General features: G+C 37.3%; 1 protein-coding gene across 3 annotated transcripts in view; it reads left to right on the top strand.

Annotated features, from left to right (window-relative positions):
• Positions 1 to 23,287, top strand: part of dgkg (diacylglycerol kinase, gamma) — a 103,412-nt gene that overhangs the window by 5,549 nt on the left and 74,576 nt on the right. For 2 of the 3 annotated variants that reach the window (XM_084420698.1, XM_084420699.1), the window contains exons 2-4: positions 10,376 to 10,721; positions 17,177 to 17,253; positions 20,749 to 20,902. In XM_084420698.1, the coding sequence (XP_084276824.1) occupies positions 10,661 to 10,721; positions 17,177 to 17,253; positions 20,749 to 20,902 (292 nt within the window). In that variant the 5' untranslated portion in view covers positions 10,376 to 10,660. Of the gene's footprint in view, positions 1 to 10,375; positions 10,722 to 17,176; positions 17,254 to 20,301; positions 20,319 to 20,748; positions 20,903 to 23,287 lie in introns of those variants that run through there. The other variant, XM_084420700.1, reaches the window with a different exon arrangement.

Raw genomic sequence — 23,287 nt, 5'->3', positions numbered from 1 at the left:
GCCCTATTGTTGGTTTGATTGCTTCTATTGCTCTCCTCATTTGTTAGTCGCTTTGGATAAAAGTGTCCGCTAAATGATTAAATGTAAACTTATACGATGGTGTCCGCTTTGTAGAATGAACCATAAAGGGATACCATAACTATTTTCATGTAAAATGGCAAAAACAATGTTAGGGTTTGTTTGGGTTAGTACATAGTAGCAGCTTAATTTAAGGTCTTCACCATGATACAAAACATATGTGTGTGTGCGTGTGTGTGAAACAAACACAGCTGCATACAGTTATGACTCTTCACTACACGGCAAAACCAGTTTGGCTGACTAGCCAGCTAGCAGCGTGGAACTAGCTAGCTAGCACTAGATTTCATTAGTTTCCTCTGTGAATGTTGTTGTTTTCGTAACTAATAGATGTTCTTTAGGCACAGTACCATGGATAAGAACATCTCTTACTGTAAAGCTGTTTCGAAATGGCCTAGTGAAATAGCATGACGCAGTTAAAGTGTCAAGTGTGGACTGAGAGGCTTGTAGATCTGGATAATTTCACATAATAATGCAGTTGTGCTCCGCTTAGAGTTCCTTACTGTTGCATGCATTTCTACATAAGCATCTCACTAAAATTACACTAATGTGAGATGTAAATTTGTCAGTGGAATATGACTTGTTTATAGACATTGTATTATCCTATATTTTACGTATGGTTTGTTACTGTATATTTATGGCTTAGAGTTGTTTTAGAGACATGTTTGCATAAAAGACACTTAAAACCTAATGAATGGAAACACAAAAGTTGAACGTATAACCCATGGGCGTCGGAAGAAAAAGAAAAGTGGGTGGGTCCTCCCCCAGAAAAATGTTTACTGGAGTAAATACCATTTCATGTATTCTGGTGCCTTTTAATTAAAACAAGTAAACTAAACTCCACTTCACGTCGGGCGGTTCTTTGCCTCCACGTCGTGCATTAAATGCACAGCTATCCGTGGATTATCCCCCTAATACCATGGTCATGGTCACAACTTAAAGCTGTTATTGATGTTTGCAACGCAATATTTGACTGGAAGGGTACAACGGGCGGTTACTTTCGTCAGTTGCGGCTCGTTGAGAAATATAATGTAGCGATTCAGCGGAAATGGAGTTTAATTTATTAGGGAATTCCTCAAGTGGAATGGATTTGACTGACGGCGCTATGAAAAGACAAATGCGCTGAATCAGAGACGGTAAAAATAAGTGGGTCCAATATCATTGGTCTTAAAAAGTGGGTGGGTCTTGTCCCACCCATATACAATGGTTCCGACGCCCATGGTATAACCAATTATAAATTATACAGAGATGTTTACAGCAACGATTCAGATAGCTTAGGCTGCTGATGAGAAATACTTTCCTGAAATATCTATTAGCTCACTGTTTAATTTTTGTTAAAACATTTCATGTTCAGTGGGAGGAAGGTCGTGACAGGACTTGAAGAGGGCGGCTGCAAGTGGATTTTTATTGCTAATTACGTTAAAAATAATTTCCTTTGGTACTTTACTGAATGGTGCAAATATGATTAATAAGGTTATTGGAAACTCTGTGTCTGGGGCAGAGTGGGAAGGGATGTTATAAACAGGGCAGAAAATAAGAGAAAGTTGCTCATACTGTAGCCCTGTCAAAGCTCAACCGATGATCGCTGAGATTCCGGTTTATCAGTTCGCAGCTTTTTGAACCGTGAAGTTCTTTTCCATCGTGGGCTGTGCCTGTGCAGGAGTCCATCACATCTCTGTCATGCTGAAACTGTTATGTCAGTTGCACCCACATTACAAAGGCACAGTGTAATCATTCGCATCTTCCCCAGTACTACATAGAGAAACTATCTGTGGGCTACATAGAAAGAGTTTAATAATGCATCTGAGAAAGGGTCAAATAAAGAGGTACATGTAAAAGAATGGTCACATAAATTCTACATGAAAAGGAAATGAATCATGGACCGAGCAAGTAGTTTGGAGAAAAGTGGGGGAGGAAGAGAGAGAAATGGAGAGAAAGATCTAATATAGATGTGAGGGAATGGTATAAATACTCCAGGGCTGGAGGATAATGGAGTGTCATTTGGAGACAGAGAGGCAAATGGAATAGGGTACATGCATTTCTTCACTGCTAGAGAGAGAGAATAATGAGGCTCATACTGTTTAATGGCACTAAGAGGTGAAATATCTCTGGATAAGATCTGTGTTCACTGTACAAGCCTTTTGCTGGACAACACGCTCTGTTCCAGTCTAGACCCTGTTCCTGCTGTAGTCTGATCTAGAGGAATTTGCTTGAGCTTGTAAGTCAGGGGAAAAAACACCTCCAGGGTTCAACAGTAAGGTTTCGGTGTGAGAGAGATTTCAAACATATTGGTGGAACGGTGCATTTTACTACATCTTGTGTTCATTGGTCATGTTTATGCCCTAAAAACATAAATATTTTACATTCTGTGATTTATTGTACACTGTTAATAATACTATAATTCAGCAAGGGTGCATTAAATTGATCAAAAGTGACAGTAAAGACATTTATGTTACAAAAGATTTGTATTTCAAAAAAATGCTGTTCCTTTGAACTTTCTGTTCATCAAAAAATCCTGAAGAAAAATAATGTAGCATGGTTTCCACAAAAATGTATCTTGAGCATCGAATCAGCCAATTAGAATGATTTCTGAAGGATCATGTGACACTGAAGACTGGAGTAACAGCTGCTAAAAAATCATGACGTCATAGCTTTCTGAAATACTGTTGTGGCGAGGGGGACGTGGTTCATCGAGGGGAGAGAGAGAGACAGTAGATGAGCGGTGCGTAAGTAGGTCAAGTGCAAAATGACAAAACAAAACGTAAAGTCTAGGCCTGGTCCTCTCTCGTCCTTCACTTTCGTCGCTCCTTCTTTTATGCGTCCGAAGCTCCTCCGTGAGAGATACGAGACCAGTGCAGCGTGCAGGAGGCGCTCATCAGTAATCACGCCATACGGCCCACGGCCTCGTCCTGCATGCCACAACTGTACATAGATTTGATTGTGAAAATGATGTGTGATAGACTTGGAAGCATTGTATGAATTACAGTTATCATTGCAAAGTCTAATCTGATGCATTAATTATGCTGCTAAAATTAAAATGTATCATTTTTGTAGTAACACAAGACTGATTGGACAAGCAGAAAAATTGTTGAGTTCAGATCAAATTGTTAAGTGGAAATATGTTGAATATGCCACAATATACATAGAAATCATAAAGCACAGAGTTTAAACTGTAACTAGTGCAATAAAAAAAATATGGAACAGGCTTAATTTTGGGGGCAGTTTTCACATTTATTTATACTGGGATAGTTGTTTAGTGTTGACAGGAATATTGGGCTGAGAAAGGGTGAATGGGATCAGGACATGAAACTGGTTTCCCATGAACCACCAGCTCCTGTATGTGTCCCGAGCTCTAAGCACCACAGCTCTGACAAGCTCAGTAATTTATGACGTCTAAAGACACGAGTCAATCTAGAGACCATTTCATATATAGATAGTGGAATCTTTTATTTTTCAAACTATTGATTTACACTTAAGAATTTTGTCTGATGTGTGAACCTTCATGTCATTAATGATTTGTTTTTTAACATTTCCTTACATCTACAGTAAGTTGTCCACCTTTATCATATATGCATGTAGTGTACTGGACCTGGTCCAGTAAGATGGTTTATTAACATAAATGGATTTTTTTTTTAATCAGTTTACTTTTTGAAATGTGTGTGTAGTGCACTTCTCATTCTTTACATGTTTTATGTTTACATGCATCCGATTTAACGGTATATGAGAATGACGTTGCATTATGTTTTGCTTTCTTGTGGACTGGTACAAACACAGATCCCATAATGCACTGATGTACACACACACTCCCTCTGATACACACACACAAACCCATAACCGCTTTCATTTCATCTCCTTGCTGCAAACTTATGACGTCAGGTTGCCAGGCAACTGTCTGAGCAAACAGAATCCCTCTCTGCGCAGAGGGGAGGCCCCATCCTGTTGATCAGCACGTGGCTGGAGCAGCCCATTAACACACACACACTTTTGCACAATACAGCCATTAACTTTGTCTCTCGATCCTTCCTTTAATGTACACATTTCCTTACCCGGCCAATTAGTGAATTCTGCCCTTGACAGTAATAACTTATGGATGTATAGCTTACATTGTTAGGAGGAGAAAAATACTATGAGTGATGAGGGAAACCCACACAGGAAGAAACGTTTTTCTAACCGTAATGAGGAATGGAGCAAAGTGAAAGGCAGTTTGCATGGTGGGAGGATCAAAAATATTTTCCTTCTTCTGGTGATACTAGAATGAAATCCTTTACCACAAACCTTTTATCTTAATAGATGACGGTTATGTGTTTATAGTCTCTGTCTTCTCTCGTTTATTTTTAAATTTTTTCACCTTTTCACCTTGACTCTACCTCACATTTTCCACCTTTTAGCACTCAGCACGGCACGTCTCTTTTCATAAGGATGGAGCAGGTGGATTTGATTCTTACAGCGTTCTAGCAGCAGGAAATTATGGCACCTCGATAAAACAACATTTTCAGCCTGTCTGTTTGAGACACCACAGTAACATAATCTCATTCTTTAAACAAGACCCTTTGGTGCTTTAGTCTTCTTTAGATAAATAGCAATTTTTTAACTGTGAAATCAACATCTGAAGTATGATTTCAGTGGTCATGAAAATTGGCCCATACTTACTTTTAGGACTGATAATTGCCATAGACCTCGCAATTCTATATTACAACAATATTTAGCTCATTTTGCTCATACAGTATGTCATTTTTTCATGAATTTTTTACAATTTGGCTTTTGATTTCCAGACTGTTGATGTCTGTTTAAGTCTTAAAATATTGAATTATTAATTTTTTTATTTATAAAAGTACTCTTTAAAATAATTGTAAAAACTAATAATAATTAAACTAAATAGCTTCAAAAATACAGACACGTTATCAACAATAAAACAAAGACAAACAAAGAGTTTTCAAAGTTGAACTTCTTATAACTTGACACAGCATCACTGGTTGTTGTTTTAGAACATTAAGTCAGTAAAATGTCTGGGAATTCCCATTTTAAAATGTCTTTAAAGGTAATGTGGATGATCACTACTGAATGAACATAACAGTGTAGAAAGACTGTTACTATTTTATTGCACTGTATCAATCATTTTAGAAACATTTTAAGAGCATTTAAAAAAAAAACATTTTTCATGGTAACAATTAAAAATCTCAAGAATCACGATTTTTGGCAGAATTGATTTTTCCCCACCTCTCTCAGTGTAGCAGAAATCGGAGCCTCTTCCCCTGAGCAGGATGTTTTAAATTCACTATGAACTCTCTCGAGCTTTGTGAAATATAATATAAGTTTGGTTATTTTGATCCTGACTTGCAGATTGTGAATAACCTTTGCTAAACTGTGAATTAAAATGTGAAGAAGGACTTATTTTAAGGGTAGGCACTAGGCAGAAATACAAGCCTGTCACTAGAGCACTTGGACTCAAACCAACCCTTTTTGTTGGCTGCGATGTTCTATGTTGTGCTAATTTGGCACATATTTATAAAGTGGCTCAGTACAGTTATGACAAGTTTTTATATTATTTATCCTAGACCGTGTTATTGATATCATGTTTGGCAAGCTGAAAGGAGAGTTTAATTTTGGGAATCAGATATATTGTGTGTAATCCAGAGTTAATACTTTTGGGCCTTGTCCCATAGGAATAGTTCAATTCTATTTTTGGTCTCTATGTGAAATGTTCCACAAGAGAAAAGCAAATTCACTTTGAAGTCACAGATGGTAACAGAAATTACGTCCTTGATTATGGACCAGTAAATCATTTTGAAGTAAAATGAATTATGGGGGAAAATGTATTGTCTCATATGAATTCTCGTATTAATGGATATGTAAGTTGTTTATGCTTAACAGTCATGTCAGGGTTTTGATGAGTTATTACTGACTTATTTGTCTTTCTATTATTTCCATAATACCAGACAGGCTTGCATGATTGGATTGATCATTTAATTATAGAGATAATCATCGATAATCAAACTTAATTTGAAGCAATGTTTCAATTAGTATCCTGTTTCCTTAGTTCTGAGGATGCGTTTTTATGCAGGAGTGGCATGTAACTTTATGCATTATTATTTTTAAATTCAAGAAACCGAACACATAAAAAACATAAATGTAGTATTCTTTGTCCGAGACCGGACAGAAGTTAAAACAGCTCAGTAATGCATTTTAGTCTAAGTCTAGGCTAAGCCTGGTCTGTGAAACCGGGGGTCAGGGCTTAAATACATGGGGAGTAATTAGTATGAAACAGAACGTGTGTGATAGAACTAATTAACAGCCAGGGAAACGAACTAACTTAGACACCCAAACTGAACATACACGTTACAATCGTCTGTCTGGCCATGCACTGTTCTCAAGAATGTTCAATAATAGATGTCAACGTGGAGAGTTTAGTTGGGTTGGATGATTCATTTTGAGACTTCAGAATAACAGGCAAAATTCCACACTGTGATAATCTCAGCTTTTCTGTGTGTTTCAATACAGTTATATCAACACCTACGCCAAAATATTTATCTGATTGCCATATTTTCATTCTCAATCATTCACTTATTGTTTATCAGTTTTTGCTTCCTTTGTTTGTGCTTTTACAATGTTTTCCACAGAACTGAATTTACCTGAATTAATCTCAAATGAAAGAATCCCATTCTAGTCATTTGAAATCAAGAAAGTTTTGTTTTTTATTCATTTTAATGGTAAATAATACAGTTATTTCATTTATTAATTTATAATCACACAGCAAATCAGCCTCGATTGTCTCTTTTGACAGTGTCATAAGTGTTTCCCTTTTTTGAATGACGATGCTGTTAAAATCATCGAGTTAAGATAGCAAAATAAACTAAAACACTTCCAATATATTTTGCTGTTAATGTCAAAGACTGTGCATACTATGCACCGATTATGATTTTTCAAGGCAGATTCCGATTTATTACAAGCAAATTGTCCCATTTTTTTTCTTCTTTGTTTAAGCAAATGTATTTGTTTATTTCCTCTATTATACCAGGCAAACTAGCCTTAAACATAAAATATCTTTAGCCATTTGAAATGAGAGGGAACCACTGCATTTTAATCACGATCCAAACAAAGATGCTACACACATGTAGCATGAGCAGTTGGTTTTGATTTGAATGAGATTTTTTAATTTCAAGATTTAAAGCAAAAACAGAATGGTCTGACTTTAAATTTGTGAAATTATGCTACATAAGACTAAAACAGCAGATGGACTAAATGAAAATGAAAATTCACTCTGTGACAGTAGGTGGCGCTTATGGAACAGCAGAGGTTTCTTTTGGTACCGCTGTACACAAAGCAGCACTGCGCTTATAAACACTACTTTATACGGAGGTAAGAGGAAAAGAAAATGTCATTGAAACTTTTCTGAAGACAGTCAGTTCCCAACCCCCACCCCCAATTCAATATTTCAATATTTCTTCCTATATTTCGAGAATCGTGAACAGTGAGCTTGCTGTGCCTGGTACAGTATTTGCTCAGCAGGTGCATCTGTGTTCACTTCTTTGCGTCCGTCTTCTGTGTGTCCTGTCTCTGGCCTGTGTTAACGTCCTGTTAATATTTCCACACAAATTACATTTTGGGAAATGGTTGCAATGCAGTTTGCATGCAAGACCGCAATAGAGATCGGCCAAAATAAAACTTAAAAACCGGTCAACTGACCATAAATCAGAACCAGAAGATTTTTTCTCCAAACACATGATCTGCAAGCGGCCGGTTCCCATTTATGGTCGGTCAACCAGTGCTTCTCTATTGCAAACTCTATAACGGTACTGTGGTACAGATTCTTCAGGGTGCTTGACATCTTGAAACACCTAATATTAATTCATTTTATTGTTTGACCATTGATATATATATATATTTTTTTTACCTTGGCTTTATTTTTATTTTTTTTACACTTTGTGTAGGCTATTTTATACTTCTTGTCTTCGTCCTCCCTCGTGCTTAAACTATTTTCTCTGTACAACAAACATCACACATCGCTCTGTGCTTTTTAAACCAGTGGGAATGAACTTACTCCCTGGCATGCTGTAACTCATGGCAGCCCTATCAACTCCATTGATTTTTGTCTTTTTACTCTGTCTCTTCCTCTTCTCATCATGGCAGTTTCTCATGCGTCGGCTCCTCTCACAGATTTTATGTCCGTTTCTTCCCTCCCTGTGAATGTGCTGGTAAAGTGCTGTTGATTTCTCGTTCTGCTTAAACTCTTCAGGAGTGTCAGAACAGGGAGAGAGACAAAGCTAGAGAGAAATAGAGACAGAACGAGATTATTCAGCAGACAGAGAGCGAGGGACATTGATTGGTGTGGCATGCTGAGCACGGAAGCAGGCCAAGCCCATGTGAGTCATTTGCTGAGTGGCCCTTTGAACTCAGAGCTATATGGAGGAGCAATGCTATGTTGTTTTAACTGGGTGTACTGGAGCGAAGACAATGTCCAACTGAAGGCAAAGACAGCATACTGCATGAGTTCTACACCTTGTCAAAAACAAAAGGAGATACATCATTATTTTCAAGAAAAATTGTATTGCTCAGAGGTTGCTTTTTCTTATCCCAGGAGGCTTACTGTTGTTCTCCATTGTGTTTCAAGTCTAAATCTTGTCTTATATGTTTGTTGTAAAATCTCTTGAATGGAAAAAAGTGAGAGAATTATTGCAAATTTAGCTAAAAGTTTAAAATCTATTGAGTAAACTTAAAATATGCTGTGTATTTCAGTAAATGAATAGTTTTTGCATAGGTTTTTGCATCTTCATATATATATATATATATATATATATATATATATTAGTGCTGGGCAACGATTAATTGTGTTTAATCACATCCAAAATATAAGTTTGTGTTTACAAAATATATGTGTGTGTGCTGTGTATAATTATTTTGTATATATAAATACACATACATGCATGTATATATTTAAGAAAAACGAGTTATTTTATATATAAAATATTTATATATAATATAAATTATGTACAAATATATATATATATATATATATATATATATATATAGTATATACATGCAAATATTTATCAAAAATATACATGCATATGTGTGTATTTTTATATATATATATATATATACACAGTACATACACGTATATTATGTAAACACAAACTTTTATTTTGGGTGATATAAATATTTGTATTTTTATAATCGTTGCCCAGCACTAATATATATATATATATATATATATATATATATATAGGGCTGGCGATTAACATGCGTTTTTAAAAATTATGCGTTAAAATAATTGAACGCATTTAACACACCCGCCTTGCACCTGAACTAAGTAGGTCATTGTATATATATAAACTAATATAGCTTCAAAACATAAAAATAATAGCCTAAAAAGCATTTTGAGATGCAGGTAGGCCTACATTTAACCACTTACTCAGAGACGCACACAGCCGCATACGCGAGCGCTCTTTACAAAGCGCACACCAGCTTTTGAAATTGAAAGCAACCTTATGTCATTGAGTTTCTTATTTTAAAAATATAAGCCCACAGCATTCCAAATGACATAAATGATGCCTTCGTTGAACATTTGTAAGGAAAATACCGGCTAGAGTGGAGAAAAAATCAGTTGCACTGTTAGTATCTAGTGATGAGAGCTGAGGAAGTGTGGATGAGACCAAAGAGGATAGGCAGGAGGGTGAGGGTGAGCGTAAGGAAAAACGCCAAAAGGTGACCCGTGGAGGAGTGCGTGTTGTGTCCTGAGCCATGGTTGAGGTTAAGAGTGAGGAGGAAGTGATCTGAGGTGTGCATTTATTTTACATGCTTTTATTTTACGTTTACACACGATTGAAACCTGTATGACTTTCTTTTGTGGAACATGAAAGAATATATTTTGAACTGAAGAATGTTGGTAACCAAACTGTTTTGGTCTATAAATATATCTAAATACCAATTCAGATGCAGCTTAATGTAATAAATTCTATGTTGAATTAAATAAAATATTGAAAAAAATGTATTTACATGTGATATGATATTAAATATATGGTATTATTGGCCAGAATGAAAATGATGAAGTGGATGAAGACCGCTCTAGAGGAGACACATGTGATATTTCTGGAGAAGCAGGACTTAAGCAAAAGTCTTCATGTTCTCTCCATTTACTCTCTTGGGGAAACAATTGAGATAGTACAGGCACACAGGCTCTGTTGTCATTGAATCAGAGACCTTGTAATAAATGTATAATAAATAATGCTTGACATGAGTCGATAACCTTAAGTCAGCTTAGAGACGTTACTAAATCTGTTTTTCTCTCTGTCTTACTCTATAGATAACTCCAGTTGACAGGTCATCAGTTGCTCATCCGTGTGCACCCGTCATCTCACCACAGCAGAGCTGCTCCGACCGGTGGCACGGCACGCACCTCACCTTCACACTGCCCTCGTCCTTGCGCCCTCCCTTGTTTCGCCAATCCTCATCAGGGACGCCAATTCACCATCTGCTCGTAAAGGAAAGCAATATGAACTTGCCAGATCATACCATCTCTTTCTCATACCTCACCTGAGGACAATCAGCTTGGTTCCTCCAGCTCGCCGCGAGCGCTCTGATCAGCGAGATGGGAGACTGGGTGTGTCTTAGCCCAGCCGAATTCTCCCAGCTGCAGCAGTACAGTGAGTGTGAGTATCTGAGCACAAGAAGCCTCTCCTCTGACCTCTGGAGGGTTGATTGGAATTGATTTTGGGGCTGCTAGGTGGATAAGAATGGATGGGATATTTTATCGGTCCATTTAGTTGGTTCTTGGCCATGCTTTTCGATAACTGTACCACTTAGCTCCATTGTTTAAGCTGATGCTTTGCTCAATATATTATTTTGGAAGATGCTTACACATTCTGAGGCTGACCCACTTGACTTTTAGGAAGCAATGCTGGGAATGTAGGCTGTATTGACGTAACACATCAATGTGCTGCCAGTGCTCTCTGCGTCGGTATTGATTAACAACGTTTAATGCAGTTATTGATGCAGACCACTTTATAAGCTAAACAAGCCTATGAAATTTTAAAGTGATGGTCTTGCTTATCAGTTCACAATTTTTTTATTTTGCAAGGGATCTGTGATATGACGGTATTGAGGGAGTATTGAGTGGTTATATTGATTTGATGTAGGAAAAAAGTGAAATTGGATGCTAAAGCAGGATCAGATATTAATTCAGCATGTTTCTATTATTATAAGGGCTTTCGGTAAGTCTGACTCATCTTTTATCATAGGACTGGCTGTGCCAGCACATAAGCATGTGTAATGAGGAGGACTATGCTTCATCTGGTCAATAAGGACCGGCCCGTTTGTCATTCTCGCTAACTACTCCATTCAACCTAAGAGGAAGCTTTACTTGCATTAGCGTTGATGATATTTTGAATGTTTTCTTTACAAAGTTTATTGTGCATATTGTGTAATTGGCAGATATCAAAACAGGTGGTTGACTTCAGGCTAGATCTCAAGTGCCAAGAACAACATTAGAGTGCGAATGCAAGAATGCAAACATATTTTATTATACAAGTATATAAACAATTTTCTGGCAAGTTGGCTAATTGTGACTAGCAGTTCACCATTCAAGATTGAGGATGGAACAGCCACGCTGGTGTACATAGTAGGACAATGGATTGTGGGTAGCAGGAGTCAACACCATTAGCTGCACTGCTGCCAGAAACAGTGTTGTTGGTTTGATGCTGGCAGCGTAGAGATCAGTGCGAAAGTGTATTTCAGAAAGTCTTCTCTTTAAAAGGCGGTCTGATACAGTATGTCATATTCTTACACATTCTGACGGTATTATTTCCCAAAAGCATGAACATTTATTCTGCTTTTTACAAACATAAAACAGACACAGGTGTACTGTATATTATATTTGTTGTTACAACTCTCAGCTCTGAATACTGTACATTTTTTGGTGTTTTTATGGACTTTATTCAAGCTCAGTAATTATTTTAGTATTTATTGTTATGTTTTTATGTTTATTAAAATACAAAATATAAAAACTAATAGATACTTTACAAATATAATACACAAAAAATAAAATGTACAGGAAGAATGGCAAAATAACATTAATCTTTTTCTGCGTGGTCTAGGGCCACTTTATTAAGTTATAATACAGGAGATTTTAAGAATTTATCGTAGGTCCATCAGACCTACCATATCTTCAAGAAGGTTTGAATATCACAAGTTTATTTCTTGACAATTAGAGCCTTCCTCAGTTACATTTTTAAAAAGAATTATGTACACCACAGTCGACTATTACCTCAGCTGAAATGTTTTTTTTGTTTTCTAGTAAATAAAACAAAACTATTCTATTTTTTTATTCAGTTTTAATGTAGATTAAAGTATGTGTAAATATGCATTTTGAAAAAATAATTTAGACAATGTTTATGAAATAATATTCATAAGACAGCAAACTTTACATACTAAACCTCTAAAGCCATCACTGTTGTTGTGTGATTATCTGCACGGCCTGGGTAATATGAATTTCAAAGAGACCTTTGTGCCATTTTAAGAGCTTACCTGTAGAATTACCATGACATTTCCAAAAGGAGCATCGATCTATGCTTTGTGAGGTTAATTGGCTTGTTGGAAGCTGGTAATAAATCTAAAATACTCATAAAGTCAGGAAATTCACATTTCTTTTGTTTGGGGCCTGGTAACAGATTTGATTAAAACCCCTTGAGGAACAGTGGAGACTGAATAATCAGTCAGAAGTGCTCTCAGCCTGGACTCTGCCATCATACCACTTTTAAGGTATAATGTCTTTAAAAATAGCACATGCATTATGTGGAGTATATTTTGGGATACTGGACACATTTCCATTAAGAATTCAGTTGGTGTGAGATGAAGCATTAATCTTTACACTTTACATCTCACAGATGAATTGCCAGGCCTGTCTGGCTGTAGCACTGATTTTAGCATTACTGTAAGGTAAAGATGTAATGGTATGAACATTTCATATCACGATTGCAGTGACCTAAATTATCAGGGTTATCAGTATTATCACTTTATTGTTAAAATATGATGGAAATGTTCAAAAAGTACTTAAACACACACTGAAATCAGTTCTGTCAGGTCCATTAAGTCAAGAACACACATGACAATAAAAGATTTAGGAAAATTTATATTGAATAAATTGCTTTTCCAGTGATAAATTCTGAATTAAATTTAGGCGGTATGGCTCTGTTCAGGGAGTCCTCTGGCATTTCATGAGCATCATGAAATAGCAGAGAGTCAGAGGACAGCAGCAGCAGCATTAGGGAACGCTCACACAGTTTAGGACTGGGAGAGCTGAACTATTCCCCCTATGAACAGAGCAGCAACGATGACAGAAAAGCAAATGCCACGTTATACACGACAAGGAGGAGCTGGGGAGGTGGCGGGCTGCAAAGAAGCTAGCATCAGCAGTTAGGAGCGAACTGAATCTGTTTAAAGAGGGCGCCTTGTTTTTATCGTAGCCATTAGCAGCGAGGGGAGTTGAACAGCTGATGCGCTGATGCAAAACAGCTGATGCATCTCAGCTGATGAGACCGTGTTGTTGGCCAATAGCGTTAGCAGCGTCTTGACTACCTGGCCTGCCAGAACTGACGCTTACGCTTAATTTATATATCGAAAACCAACAAACAGATCAAATTAACAGTCCTATGCAATTTTTGTTTGCATGAACATTAAAATAATAACACTAAGAACAACAGCCAGATTTTGAATAGCTAAATATTTTGCTTGGGTGACTTAAAAAGTAACATGCACAAAATTTAAGTTTTGACAATGATAAACCTCACATTTTAACCTTTAAACCGTTTTCAAGATGAGAGATGAAAAACGATTATAGGTATTTTATTTGCTCCGTGAATAATCCTAGATACCTTATTATCTGAATTTCTGAGATTTTTAGAATGTATTTTACCTTATTTTCCGTCAACTGGTTACAGTTTACAACAGTGCATAATATTTGCTTTGGTTTTTTACATTGGTCTGAACAAAAATGGTAGACAGGCCCAAATGAAAATGTAAATTCGGTAACACTTTACAGTGTCCTTGTTACATAATATGTTACATGTACTTACCATAGTAATAACAGTAAATTATGCAAAAAATTAACCAAACCCTAATCCTACCCTAAACCTATAGTAAGTACATGTGGTTAATTAATATTGCCTGGTACTTAAATATATAATTACACTGTAACAATAACACCTAAACATAAAGTGTAACCGTAAATATCATTCTCTGCCAGTTGTTGGTGCTTACTGAACAGCAGAAATAGAGCCATTTCCCCGATAACCGCTGTACAAAAAGCAGTGCTGCACTTATAAACACTCATTTATTAGGCATTAAGACCTATTTACACCAAGAACGATAACTAGAACAATAACTATATTAGCGATATCACTGTTTATTATAAACGTGCGCCGCAGTTATCTCATCTGCTGCTCAGGGATTTCATGGTTTATCGTCAAACCAGTTACTGTTTAATTCCTAATTATGAGTGAATTAATTAAGAAACTCTGTTTACTGGTTCTGTCATACAACGCAGGCTGTCCTCAAGAGGAGACAGTGTGTATGTTTTTGCCACTGAGCAATGTGTTGGCTCAGCTAGGTACTAAGGACTTTATTGTTTTGATTCAGTGGTGTTAATAATCAGTGGAATCCATTTGTCATCTCTGCAAAATGAGCTGCTAATTGAAACTCCAGTCACAGCAATAAGATCCCCCACTATTAAAACACCCAGACACACAGATCTGTTAGTAAGAGGATGTGTTCGCTGCCCACAGAAGCCCCAAGCTGTTTGGAGTTTGGTGTCAGTCTTTTAGTCAGTGATGAGTCTTGTACGTTTAACAGTGTCAGAGTCCGTTTGTCTCAGTCCAAAGACCAGAGATTTATGAGCCCTGTGTGTTTGACCTCTGACATCACACTTCATGTTCTGAATTATGATCTGAAACTATAACAGCTCGTAAACCTCTGACTAATAATAAAAGTGTGATGTCAATCTTTCCGACCACAGAAATCACCAGACTGCTTTGTTCTGAGTTGCACATCTTGAGGGAAGACTCATTTTGCTCAGATTAAGTAGTGGGTGCAGTTTTGTTTTCAGTCATGAGGGTCTGTCACATTCCCTGCTGCCCCCAACTGTTTTCCCCATAACCACTGAGTCTCTATATAATGACTCACCTCAAACTACTGCTTATGATTTGAATATTGGAATTTATTTTTGTCCATTTAAACAGATAGCTCATACAGGCTCATTTCCCCTGTCCTAATGCTAATACGCTTTGGTGACATTTTCTGCTCAGCTATTTTCTCTGCTTAAGCCTATTTTGTCAGATTGTTGCATACATCTAATGTTCCCAATATTAGATACCAAATTCAAGAATGTAAGGCCCTTCTTCAAAATGTTATGGATGTAGTTTAAGTTTCAAGTACATTTCTGTTGGGTTTGGATATAGCTTTGAGTTGTGACTAATGAAATATGAATTTGGATGTTTTGATGAAACACACAAGGTTGCATGATTCACAAATGTTTTTCTGCTTGTAATGCTGCTAAATTGCAAGATAATTTGCTAATGAAAGGACCTCATGTAAAGGATGTACTATAGGACAACAGCCTATGTTGGGAGCTAAATCATTTAGCAGACAGTAACAGAGTTACAGCTTGCCAGGAAAGCATGCTTTGTTGATTTGTTTCACTGATGATGCTAATGATATAGTTCTAATCAAGTTCATCAAAGTGAATATGCATAGATAAATGGATTATTGAATCTTTTTTGAGTGGAAGACAGCACACAAAGTGTCAGCTTTTAAAGCTGCAGTCCGTAGCTTTTTTGGGTTAAATATTATCCAAAATAATTTTTTGAGCAAGTACATAACCAGCCAGTGTTCAAAACTATCTGCTTGCCTTAGCTCGATTCAAAACGGTAAGCTTGTAATAATGTTTTTAATTCCAGTGGTACTGGTTGATTTCCGCGGGAAATTTGAGCATGTCTTTGCCTTAGTTGGTCAGAACAAAAGTGGATGTTACTTACTGTACTTGTTTAAACAACATTTTCCGGTGAAAATTCTTATGTTGTTCATATTTCCAAAAAGTAGGATCTGTGATTGCGAATGACAGTATCAACATCACCAGCGCGGTGATTGACAGCCGCACATTCTCCTCAAAAAATTATGTTTTTTGCCGAGGCACAACCCACGTAAAGTTGATAATTCCGCGAATAACTGCAATTGCAGATTTCAAACAGAGATGGCGACAAAGAGGAACAACTGCGGACTGCAGCTTTAAGTGACATTTAATTTGTTAGCATCTAATGTCTAGCATTCAAGACAAATCCAGCTTGTTTCTGCCTCCAGAAAGTGCAGTCAGTCGTTTTTAAACTGTCTTAAGAGTTACCAAGTTACATTTGGTTAGATCAAAGACTTGTCCTCTTCTTTACATACCCCCCCTTTACATACCCCCATTATTATTTTTTTTAAATAATATAGAATCACTACCATTCAAACGTTTGGGATTTGTTAGGTTTATTAATTTTTTTGACGTCTCTTATGCTCACCAAGGCTGCATTTCTTAGATCAAAAACACAGTATAACAGTAGTAATGTAAAATATTATTCTAATTTAAAATAAAAGTTTTCTATTTGAATATGTTTTTAAAAATAATTGATTCCTGTGGTGCAAAGCTGAATTTTCAGCATCATTACTCCAGTCTTCAGTTTCACATGATCCTTCAGAAATCATTATAATATGCTGATTTGCTGCTTAAGAAACATTTCTTATTATTATCAATGTTGAATTTTTTTGTGCTGCTTAATATTTTGGTGGAAACAGTGAAAAATTTCGGGATTCATCGATGAATAGAAAGTTCAAATGAACAGCATGTATTAGAAATAAAAAATTTTTTTAAACCATTATAAATGTATTTACTGTCACTTTTAATCATTTTAATGAATCCTTGCTGAATAAATAAAATAAAAAATTGTCCCAAAACTGTTAAACAGTAGTGCATCTAAATATTTCCATACCAATATGGGGTATCTACACTTAAACAGTACGTACAGATGTACTCTATGTGCAACTAATATGTTTTCCTTTTAATTTTTCTCTTGCACAGATTCCTCCAAGAAGCTTAAAGATGTCCTTGAAGAGTTTCATGGAAATGGTGTCCTCTCCAAGTACAACCCTGAACAGGTATGTTAGGGGCCATGGGTCTCTCCTGATTAAATGATCTGTTTAGAGGCAGCGGAGCCTCTGGCTGTGACTTGACAGAACACCAATACAACCTGACTCAGGGCTCAAGTCATTAAAGGAAATGCTTAGTCATCCGCTCCCCGAAACCAAGTGGCCAGATATCACCTCCTATTAGAGAAGGTCCTCGCTGACATCATAAAGCCCATGCATCACGTTGCCGTGACAACAAAGCCAGCGGGCAGCCGCATCTATAATTTGCTTTATGGAGTGTCACCATTATATTTCTCTCCTCTCCTCCGCACTGACGTAAATAAGAGGCTGCTCGGGGTTTGGCGCCACAGGTTGTGACCCAGAGTCTTGGCGGAATCAATAGAGAATCAGCACCGGTGGCAGTTAATGGGTCTGAAGCTGACGCCAGGTTGGCTGTGATGTGAAATTGCATGCGTCGCATTGTTCATTAATTCAGTTGTGACCACCTATGGATCATAAAGCCTGAAAGTATCACAAAATGGAGGTGACATGCCATCAGTGCTGCCTGCTTACGATGACAGAGCGCTGTATTTCACTCACGATACAGCCGTGATTGACTGTCTGACTACGGCTGGGCTGTAAATATCCTTCATCGTAGCCTCAACGAATCACAGCTCTTTTGAGTGCCTTTCTATAATGAAGTTTAATTAGGGTGACTCTGTAACCTTTGTCAAATGACGAGTGTCTGTAAAAATGGGCGCCGATGAAAGGTTAAATAAACGGTTCATTGTTTCCTGCATTATTTGTTAGCGGAGTCAGCCTCTCTGTTTTGCACGTTTGAAAGTCAGACAGGAAGTTCCTCTTACAGCCACGGCTGGTTACGCTGCTTTTCGCCTCCAAAACAGTCAAACACATTTGCTATTACTGAGACAAAGACACATTTGTGTTCTGGTAATTTCACCTTCCTGTTTTTGGCGTGCATCTGCCCAACGTTTGCAGCCCCTCAAGCGTAGCCCCCCTTTGCATGCAAGTTCCTCTCTTCCACCTCTAGTTCATTCTCTCCTGATCTGTTTTTGCTTTACTGGCTTTTTGCCTTTTACAAAGTTTCATTTCAGCAACAGGCAGAATCTAATGAATTTAGGTTTGTTCATTCCTTCATTGGTATGATTAATGGTGAATGCACTCGCAGTCCCATGAAAATGATCTTCAGCACAGATTTGGTGGTGCATTTGTGCCAGTTCTCTTACAGGGCTTTTAGTTTTAGTTTTTTATTTATTTGTTTAGTTATTTATATTTTAGTTTAATTCAACTTTTGTTTTGTTTCAATGCTAGTTTTTGCTCTATCATTGTTAGTTTTTGTTTTTCAGAGTTTTCTAGTTTCGGTTTATGATTTTTTAAAAATTTAATTCTGTTTTATTTTCCTAGCACAACCTAGTGTTATTGCTATCTGTTGTCCATTTAATGTTTAACGTCAGTGAGATTTAAAGGGTTTTATAATATACCATATAGCTAAAATTGATATTAATGTTCTTCTTTCAGAATCCTGAAATATATACAGTATTAAGCTGCACAACTGTTTTTAACATTGATGATAATAAGAAATGGAGTAATGATGCTGAAAATTCAACTTTGCCATCACAGGAATAAATTACATTTTAAAATATATTCACATAGAAAACAGCTATTTTAAATTGTAATAATTTTTCCCACTATTACTTTTTACTCTATTCTTGATCAAATAAATGTAGCTTTGGTGAGCATTGAAACTCTTTAAAACATTTTTAAAAATTATATCAACCCCAAACATTTTAATGTTAGTGTATTTAGTTTTTTTCCCAGCTATGCTAGCTTTTATTTCAGTTAACAAAAATGTTTGGATTTAGTTTTCATTAAAGGTATAGTGGAGGATTTTCTTTTTCCGGGTGGATCATCAAGACTATTGGTCCTCCTAGTTGTCAATCATTCCGGTGATATGTTTACGTAAGGCCGTCGTACGTGCTCGTCCCTAGGTAGTTTTCGCTTTCTGCGCATGCGCACTTTCGGGTGTATGTGTGTGGTGAGCTACGGTTTCAGCCATTCATTGAAACTCGCCGTTCTCACCAGGTTTTTTCAAAATGTCTGAGGGTCGCAAGAGAAAAAGTGTCTACGAATTGTATGACAAGAAGAGAAAGGCCTCTGAAGAAAGAAACAAGACCAGAGTGGTTTTGGGAGAATATTTCACACGCTGACGTGCGCTAAAAGCACAGGTTGGGCTTCCCACTGAGGCCTCAGTCGCGAAGTTTCTACTCGACAGGTAAAATTTGGCATGCTATTTGGAGAAATCCATTTAAAATCACTGCTAGTAAAAGTTAATGTAAGCTATGATTAGCGATGCTAGCCCTGGCACAAGTCACGCACCGCGCAGACACGGTAAACATCTCAATTTGTCTAAAGTAGCCTTATGACCAAATGGTAAATGGTATCACACTGAAATGTTCTAAAACCTTGTGTGTTCATTTTTGATAATTCCAATGTGTTCACCATAGTATTTATTACACAAATGCAACAAGCTAAAAAAGTGCAAATCTTCTTTTGGAAAGTAGGCTTGTATGAGCCATGCCGACAGCAACTTGTAAACAGAGCGTGCACGAGGAGAACTAGGCTCGTGCATGCTCTCTTGTGCACACGTTTAATAGGCGTTCCCTCTCGGGAGCAGGTAGAGTGTCAGGCGGTTCTTTTCTAAAATTCGGGAAAATCCTCCACTATACCTTTAAGAGTAATAAAGATTTCCCCTTTTTAGTCTTTTATTGCACACTTTTCCCCCCATTTTGTTACTGTGATCAAATTACCACCTTAAAGAAGTAAGTCAGGATTATGCAAATAAACCTGCAGAACAGCATTAAGTATGATGCGGGTGGACTAATGCCATACAGCATTAAAGATGGAATAATGTGAATTCATTCAGCATCAGAGCACCAGAGGATATGACGGATAACACCATTCTCTGATCGCTTCCCTCTGCACGAACAACCTCTGCAGTGTATATAACCCCTCTCTCCCTCTACCCTCTCCATATATCTCTTACTGCCACACAGAAGCAAGATGTTCTCAACCAAGTAAGATGTTACTTTCTGGGTTTGCATGTTCTGTGGTTCGATGTGTCTACAGACTGCATGTCCCAGCCCATCCCTGTCTAACAAGAACGTCAAGCTTGGGTCATAATGTCTACTGAAGGTCAAAGGTCGTGCCCAGTGCTTTTCAGTGTTAGCCATGTGTCTTCATGGTGTTTTTGTAACCTCAGATGATTTTGTTTCTATGAGCTGCAAAAAATTAACTGTACTTCAATGTGTGTCAGTGAGCTCCCTCTGTATTTTTGTTGCCGTGTCTCATAAAGAAATGCTTGAGCGTGTCATTCATGCCCAGAGACAGGAACATTCTGTCTGCTGAAAAAAAAAGGAGCAGGAAGCTGAATATTCATGGCTTTATTTCATCTCACAGGTTTCCCATCTTCTTATTTCTCATCAACTCTCCACTTGTCTCCCGTAGCCCATCGACTACGAGGGTTTCCAGCTATTCATGACGACCTACCTGGAGAATGACATCCCTGAGGAACTGTGCAAACACCTCTTCACTTCCTTCAAGAGCAAGAATGGCGGAGGCAGCTCCCCTGACACCTCTCGATCTGGAGCAGGCATGCTGGGTAAATAGTCTATTATAATGTCTTTATTCTATCAATTACACGCTGTAGAAGTCTGGATTTCATATTCATATTAATTTTAATAGGTTCTGAAAAATAAAGTGTATGTTTCCCTGAGGTTATTTTAGGAACTGTGAATGAGCAACTGTATCACTATTACCCACTGATACAGTACATGTACAATTGGGTCCACATTGGAAACCTGGAAATAAGCAAATCATTTTTTTACATTTTGAAAAATGTAGAACATTATGACAAAATAAGGAATGTTACGATTTTGCACAATTTCTAGGCCAATAATTTAACTTTTGGAGTTTATATCTGCTCAAGCAATGCTGTCATTAAAGCGGACAAAGAAGAAATTCAAACCAAATACTAAGAACATATTTCTTCTGGTCACTGAAATTGTTATACTGATCATTTAATTTCTAATGAAAAGATATACACTACTGTATAAAAGTTTGGGGTTGGTATGATTTTTTATATATATTTTTGACAAAGTTTCGTATGCTTACCAAGGCTGTAATTCTTTGTTCAAAAATACAGTAAAAACAGTAATATTTTGAAATAAAAAATCATGCTAAAATTTTGCTGCTCAAGAAACCTTTCTTATTATTGTCAATGTTGAAAACAGTTGTGCTGCTTAATATATTTGTGGAAACTGTGTGTAGCAAGGTTAGATGTTGTGGGAAGAAGGAGGTGGGAACCGGCGAACATTCAAAGACTTTAATAAACGTAAAATAAACAAATACAAAATGAAAGTAAAGACAGCAGCCCCTCACGGATGACTGCTGTCACATATAACAAAACACAACATAAATCCAGGCCTGGCCTCTCTCGATCTTCACTGTCGTCGCTCCTCCTTTTATGCTTCCACTCCTCCGTGAGAGATACGAGACCGGTCGCTCAAAGTGTCGCTCATTATCAATCACACCACCGGCCTCGCGCCGTTCTCTCATGGCCCTCAGCCTCGTCCTGCTGGCCACACTGTGATCCCTTTTTTTAGGATGTTCAAAAGAACAGCATTTATTTAAAATACAAATAGTTTGAATTAACATTATAATCACTTTTGATCAAATTAATGCATCTTTGTTGAATAATTAAAAAAAAAGAAGAAATAAATCGTACTGAACCCAAACTTTTGTACTGCAATGTATATGACATAAAAAAGTACTTTTGGATCCCATTTTACCTTTTTATTTGAATTAGATTGGACTATGCATAACCAGTTTGTGTGTAATCCTGCATATAACAAACACCCAACCTGCATGACTAAAATAATGAACTGGTAGACTGCAATTGCTTCCGTGTTATGTCGGAATCCTGCTCTTGGCGGGAGACCTGCTCTCTGTGAAGACTAGACAAATGAACAGATTTGACTTCTGATGTAAAAGTCCACTATAATGGAAACATGCTGGTGTCCTTGCGTCTGAATACCTCTACTATCACTATTGACCGGAGGTGATTAAGGCGAATATCAGTTGACTGTATGAATAGTTTGACAGCCAAGAGTGCCATCTAGTGCCATGATTTTTCTGTACTGGCAAAGACAGTACAGTCAGTGATTTCCGTTGGTCCCTTTGCCCTTCATGCAACTCGGTCAACAAATGTTAAAGGTAGGGTTTTTTTATTTTTTTTATAAACACATTTTGTTATACTGTTTTAAACTCTCTTCACATCCTGATAGCAATCAATCATAGAAGTGGTAAAAAATATAAAAAAAATTATTTCGGTTCGAATGCAATGATACAATGTCCTGTCAACATATGTATTTCCATACCTCCGCGCACCCTGCTCACACAGACATCACACGTCATCAGCGCGTTCCTTAAGGCTATGTAGAGTTGTAGACAGACAGTCACCGAGCACCACAAACAGCAGCCGCCCTTTACAGTTCCTCCTGAATCAAAACAACAAGCTTATGCTGTGTGCACGCCATGTCGTAACCGTAATTTAGAGAAGGCAACCCGTGACGTTTAACTGGAGCTGTTCACGTCCTCAGACTCGGATTTTTGCGTTGACAAAAAATATATTTTTGTCAACACTATCAATGCTGAAATGAATCTGCAGCAGTCAGGTAGTACAAGTAAGAGCTCTGTACGTTGTTTACGTTCATGATTATTTTAATGTTATGTGCTTTGAGACATGAGGTAATTTAACGCCGTCTCTTGTAACGTTTTGCAGACTCTGCTCTGTATGTGAATGTGAATGTGTGTTTTGAAGATACGTGACTTTGGAGACTCTCTGAAGGGAGGGTGGGATCTTATACTTTCAAAGCTAGCTTGCTATTGCTCATGACATTTTGACATTATGGTATAACTCTACAATATTAATCTGTCCTGACTAGTTGCACTTATAAACTCTCCCAGCTATCTTTTCCTCTGTCTG

This window comes from Rutilus rutilus, assembly GCF_951802725.1.
Source record: "Rutilus rutilus genome assembly, chromosome: 10".
Classification (NCBI taxonomy): Eukaryota; Metazoa; Chordata; class Actinopteri; order Cypriniformes; family Leuciscidae; genus Rutilus; species Rutilus rutilus.
This window is presented reverse-complemented; position numbering and strand designations above follow the sequence as displayed.